This window comes from Nicotiana tabacum, chromosome 15, assembly GCF_000715075.1.
Source record: "Nicotiana tabacum cultivar K326 chromosome 15, ASM71507v2, whole genome shotgun sequence".
NCBI classification, from domain to species: Eukaryota; Viridiplantae; Streptophyta; class Magnoliopsida; order Solanales; family Solanaceae; genus Nicotiana; species Nicotiana tabacum.
In genome coordinates this window covers 29,698,525-29,704,793 of record NC_134094.1, presented here as the reverse complement: position 1 = coordinate 29,704,793, position 6,269 = coordinate 29,698,525, and the positions used below count along the sequence as shown (strand labels likewise).

At 33.0% G+C, this 6,269-nt stretch overlaps 1 protein-coding gene across 1 annotated transcript; it reads right to left on the bottom strand.

Annotated features, from left to right (window-relative positions):
• Positions 1 to 3,086: 3,086 nt before the first annotated feature.
• LOC107831139 (protein TIFY 5A) lies at positions 3,087 to 5,080 on the bottom strand. The gene is made up of 3 exons (XM_075231823.1): positions 4,726 to 5,080; positions 4,421 to 4,508; positions 3,087 to 3,424 (listed from the first exon to the last, which is right to left on the bottom strand). Exons 1-3 carry the CDS (start codon positions 4,815 to 4,817, stop codon positions 3,239 to 3,241), a joined length of 366 nt encoding a protein of 121 aa, XP_075087924.1. The 5' UTR covers positions 4,818 to 5,080; the 3' UTR covers positions 3,087 to 3,238.
• Positions 5,081 to 6,269: the final 1,189 nt, after the last annotated feature.

The window sequence follows — 6,269 nt, the reverse complement described above, 5'->3', positions numbered from 1 at the left end:
TGCTCTGATACCAACTTGTCACGACCCGAAATTTCCACCTTCGGAACCGTGATGACGCCTAACATTTCACTTGCTAGGCAAGCCAACATTAGAAAAATCTTAACCATTTTTAAACAAATCAATTTAAGCGGAAGTCAATTATTGAAATAAAGTGCGAAAGACCACAACAACCGAATCATCAAAATACATCCCCGAATCTGGTGTCACAAGTGCACGAGCTACTAGGATAATACAAAAAAAGGTCTGAATAAAATTTAAGCTGTTTCAAAGATAATACATAGCTAAGATAAGATAGAAGGGGACTTCAAAACTGCGGACGTTGTGCAGTTATACCTCAAGTCTCCTCTGAGTAGTTGGATCCGAGCAAGTCTATGGTACTCCACTGGGACCAAGTCTAAAATCTGCACAAGAAGTGCAGAGTGTAGTATGAGTACAACCGACCCCATGTACTCCGTAAGTGTCGAGCCTAACCTCGACGAAGTAGTGACGAGGCTATGACAAGACACGTACGTAAATAACCTGTACAAGTATGTACACATACGAAGCAATAATAGCACAATAAATAATAATTTATAAAGGGAACATGCGAATGGGGATGATATAGTAATTTCAGTAGGAGAAGTGTCACGTAGCAGCCAATTAATTTATCAACAATAAAATGAGCAGTTGATAATATAAAAATGGCACGGAACCACCCTTCGTGCTTTTACTCTCATTCTCCCATAAATTTATAAATAAATAAAAAGATTGGCACGGCATCACCCTTCGTACTTTAACTCTCTTTTGGCACGGCATCACCCTTCGTGCTTTTACACTCTTCCTTACCATAAAAATAATAATATAAATTCTGAAGAGTATTAAAATGCGGGGATATATATACTTATCAATCAATTCAGTAACAAAATACCGACCTCACCTTCCAAAATATTCAACAATAGTTTCATGAAAAAAGATCAAATAAATAATAATAATAATAATAATAATAATAATAATAATAATAATAATAATAATAATAATAATAATAATAATAATAATAATAATAATAATAATAATAATAATAATAATAATAATAATAAAAAATTAAGCAGGAATATCCTAATTAAATAGGCAATTATTCAAAATAAACAAATTCTACCCGCATGCTTTGACTCAACCACAACACATAAGTACTCATCACCTCATATATACGTTATACCCGCATATTAAATCACGTAGCAAATAGACAAATAAGTCATACTCCCTCAAGTCAAGGTTAACCACGACACTTACCTCGCTTTGCAACCAACTCAAGATTCCACTAAACTTTGCCTCACGAATTCGTGTCTGAAAGCTTCAAATATAGTCACAAACAATTCAATATACTCAACACGAATCGTAGGAATTAATTCCATATGAATTTATAAATTTTCTGGATTAAAATCCAAAATTTATTTTAAAAATCTATAGTGGGATCCACGTCTTGAATCCCGAAAAAACTCACAAAATCAGAACACCCATTCCGAGACAAGTCCAACCATATACAAATTATCAAATTCCGATGTCAAATGGACCTTCAAATCCTAAATTTTTGTTTTTGGAAAGTTTTACAAAAATTCCAATTTCTTCCATCTAAATCCGAAATATACAATGAATATAGACACTGACTTATGAAATATAATCACTTTCGGGTATAGAACACTTACCCAAGTCGAAATCGTGAAAAACTCCTTTGAAATCGCCCAAATCCGAGACTCAAAACTCAAAAATGAGTAAAAATGGCTAACTCTCGATTTTATGGGTTCTGTCTAGGCTTTTTCGCATCTGCGAGTTCACATTTGCAAGAAAAATTTCGCATTTGCGAATTGAGGCTGCCAGGCGAAATTCCGCATATGCGGACTTCAATGTCGCACCTGCGACATCGCAGAAGCGACCAAACGACCGCAAAAGCGGTCTCTTTCGCAGAAGCGCTTGGGCCTTCGCAGAAGTGGTCGCGCATCTGCGCCTCATTTCTCCGCAGAAGCGAAGGAGCTGGCCGGTGCCCAGGTCGCAGAAGCGACCAGCTTATCGCAGAAGCCACCAGCTTCGCGCAGAAGTGGTTGCGCATCTGCGGCTCCTTCTTCGCAGGTGCGAAACACCAAAACCAGACCTGCATATTTTTACAAAAATAATTTGAAACACGTCCGAAACTCACCCAAGCCACTCGGGACCTCGTCCAATTATACCAACTAGTCCCGTAATATAATACGGACTTACTCGGGGTCTCAATTCACATCAAATAATATCGAAATTACAATTCACACCTCGATTCGAACTTTTGAGTTTTAAACTTTTTAATTTACAAAACTCGTGCCGAAACGTATTAAACGAATCCGGATGACTTCAAATTTTGCTCACAAGTCATAAACGACATAACGGAGCTATTCAAATTTTCAGAATCAGGTTCTGACCCCGATATCAATAAAGTTAAATTCGTGGTCAAACTTTGAAATTTATAAGCTTTCAAACTTTCAATTTTCAACAAATGGCGATAACTCAAGTTAGGGACCTCCAAATTAAATTTCGGGCATACGCCTAAGTCCCAAATCACGATACGGGCCTACCGGAACTGTTAAAATACTGATCCGGGTCCGTTTTCTCAAAACGTTAACTGAAGTCAACTCAAATGAGTTTAAAGCACTATTTCACATTTTGATCAATTTTTCACATAAAACTTTTCGGAAAAATTTACGGAAAAATTTCACATAAACAATAGATGCCTACAATTTGTTTTTTCCTTTTTCCGCTACTTTATTTTTCGGGTAACTCTAGTGTATTTTCTTATGAAAAGATCAAATAGAAAGAAGCAATTTGATGTAACAAGCCCGGGGGGGAGGGGGGGAATATAAAGCAAAAAAGGATAAAACAAACATATATTTGCAAAATATTGCCCAATCCATCCATAGTATTTGTATGGAACAAAAATTACGCATTCCCCCAAAATAAGTAAGAGATTGCTATATATGAATCCTTACTTATCATATTTCAAATTTAAATTCATCTCAAACCAATATTCATCATATATGTATGAAAGTACTAATTTACATATCTAGAGCATGCCATCAGGCGAGTCTTCGAGCCGCGAGTCTATATTAGTCGGGCCTAGAGAACCCAAAAGTAATGACATGAAAAAAAGGTTTAACCACACTAGAAGAAGGAAAAAAATGAAAGAAAAAAGAAATAAAAGATCATCAAATATTATTAGTAATATAATTGTTAGTAGCTAGTGATGATATGGAGAAGTTGCTTGAATTCTATTCTTTCTCTTTTGCAGAAATCCTTGCAAAGATCTCTTCATGGAAAGACCAGTTTGAGTTTGTAACAATGGTGATGATGCCTCTGAAATTGGTGATGAAGTCTTTGTATTCTCCTCCATTTCTCTACTTGCGAGATATATTATTGCTTTCGCCTGCATTTTCATTAAGGAAAATAAATTAATTATGAATTATTAAAAAAATTACTAATATGTTAGAAAGAAAATTAAAGGGAAATTACAATTTTCAGAGCCGTGAAAGGAACTTAATTTGTATACGCCAATAGTATGTAAAGAGTTTTTTAACTATCAACTTATTTTAACCTATATCGTTACAAAAGACCCGCCTTTAGATTACAAATTATAGAAGAAAGTGATTTTTGTGTATGGTCACAATCTCTTTCTGATCAAAATTCTCTTTGATCCTATAGGTTTTAAGGAAATAATAAAAATTGAATCTTCCTTAACCAAAATCAATCTATTTTTTGAATTCTTGACCACCTACCTCCCCCCAAAGAGGAAATTTAAGGGCACCGTGGCTTTCGTTTCTTGGGTCGAATTATTCAATTTTATGAGAATTTCCATGAAACTTCAGTTCAATTCGTTATCAAATTTCTCTGTACCACCTTCCACGGTTGTGACATGAAGTAGCATCATTAATAAATACGAGAAGACAAATTTGTATACACATTGCATTTCAGCCGACACGGCATATATAAGATTAATGTTTTCGTAGTACATAATCTGTTTTATTATGATGTTCCATATTCAAATAGCGGAGATTCACAAAGAAGTATTGCGCTATTTACCAGTGAGTGGTATTATTGGACTGATCTTTTGGTGGAGATGTTCTTTATTTTAGATAATGAAAGCAATCCATTATTACCCACCCAAAGAAATACGACCTCTCTCACATATATGGTTATGCCGGAAAGGTATGGACTTTTTATAATATTATATTAATTTTGATTTTTATGAACAGTTACTATTTACTAATACTCTAATAGTTACCTCTTCCATGATCAAATACTAAATAATATTAGAATTCTAGTATCTTGGAAGTTAAACTCCACTCAAATTCATAATATAAAGCTTTGTTCAGGAAACAAAAACACAGAAATTAAAAAGAGAAAAATCTGCAGATATACAAACCTGAAGCTCTGTAGCATCAGAAACCACAACTTTCCCATTGTAAAATATTGTTAGCTGTTGCTTCTCTTCTGTGCTCTGGTTATTCCTCCTATAAAAGGAAAGAGAAAAGTGAATATTCAATACCGTATGCATATTTACGGACTAATCCATAAAGATTGGCATTTTTTATATGCTATAATTATTCCATATATGCATTTGTATTTTCTATTATATGATCAGTGATATTAGAGAAAAGGGGAAATATTTGAACTTTTCAGAACTCCAAACATAAATAGATAGAAAGAGAAAGAAAGAGAGAGACTCACATGGAGAAGTAAGGGGTCGTAGTGCAATCTTTAGGAGAAAAAGAAACACAAGGAGGGACAAGCCTTAGTTCCAAGTTACAGTTTCTTCTCATCTTTATTCAACTTCAGCCACAGATACTACTACAGATCAAAAGTTGGTAAAGAATGGATCTCTGAAGAAGGTTCAATGAAAAGAATATACTGTATTAATTAATGAGTCAAGAACGGAAGTTGGAAACAAGTTAAAGGATATATATATAGGAGAGAATGAAGAAGAAGAAAGGGACTTTGAATATGTACACTACTTTAAATGGTACTACGTAGTATTTTAGATGGTGGAGTTGGGTGTGGGGGTCAAGGACTGGATTTAATATAGGAGTAGTTGATAAAATAGACGCTTCAAACACGAATCTCACACTTCCATAAATAAATAGAAAAGGTGTAAAAGAATATGTACAGAAAAATGGGCTTCCCTCACACACAAACAGCTGTTAATTACATGTGATACATGAGGTTTTTTCATATTTATTTCACTCCTATACATAATACAACGCCAACTTTATTCTGCGGTTTATGCGCTAATTTTGCGTCTTTATTATAGTGTTCCATGCACGTTTATCAGTCGGCCCGCGAGCTTTCCTTATTCTCCGTTTTAATTTATTTTGACAAAAAAATGACTTTTGAAATTTAAGGTTCACTGATCATATAATAGAAAATCATAATATTTTCTTAAGGGTAGAATTAGGTTCACTGATCATATAATAGAATTGTAAGATCATAATATTTTTTTAAGGGTAGAATTTAAGGATAGAAATTTTGTAGGATCATAATATTTAGTTGGTTATAAAATCTTCTTATTAAGAGTAAAATTAATAAAATAAAAGGTTCACAATTAAATTATTTTTAAATATAAAAATATATCATTCTTTTACAACGCACTAATAAGAAAAGTGTCAAATAAATTAAAACATATGAAGTATTTATTAATACTCTCTCTATATCATTTTATGTGGTGCAGATTGAATAGGCACGAAGTTTAACAGAAAACATATTTTTAAATATTTGTGATCTAAAAAAATAGATAATATTTATATGGCTATAAATTATTATAAGAATAAATTAAAAAATTTAAAATTATATTATTTTTATATATAAAAAAGTATCAAATTCATTTTTTTTTAAAGATAAACCATAAAAGAACACGCATTACATTAATTGAGATAAAAGAAATATTTTCAAATTTATATTTGCTAAAGTTCTTTTAGAAAGAACAAAAGGTTGGAACGTATTCGACATGCTCGATTTGAAAGTATATAATATACTCTCTCCGTTCTAGTTTATGTGAACCTATTTTCTTTTTGGTCCGTTCCAAAAAGAATGATCCTTTTCTAAATTTGGAAACAATTTTACTTATCTTACAATTCTACCCTTAATGAGAAGCTTTTATAACCACACAAATACTCTGGGGCCCTTTTTGACTTGTTTAGGACCACAAATTTCAAAAATCTTCATTTTTTCTTAAACTCCGTGTCCAGTCACACAGTTTCACATAAATTGGAACAGAG

Coding starts and splice junctions, on each gene's coding strand:
- LOC107831139 (XM_075231823.1), bottom strand. CDS start 4,817: ATGAGAAGAAACTGTAACTTGGAACTAAGGCTTGTCCCTCCTTGTGTT. Junction 4,509..4,725: donor ACGACCCCTTACTTCTCCAT/GTGAGTCTCTCT, acceptor TTCCTTTTATAG/GAGGAATAACCAGAGCACAG. Junction 3,425..4,420: donor CTGATGCTACAGAGCTTCAG/GTTTGTATATCT, acceptor ATGAAAATGCAG/GCGAAAGCAATAATATATCT.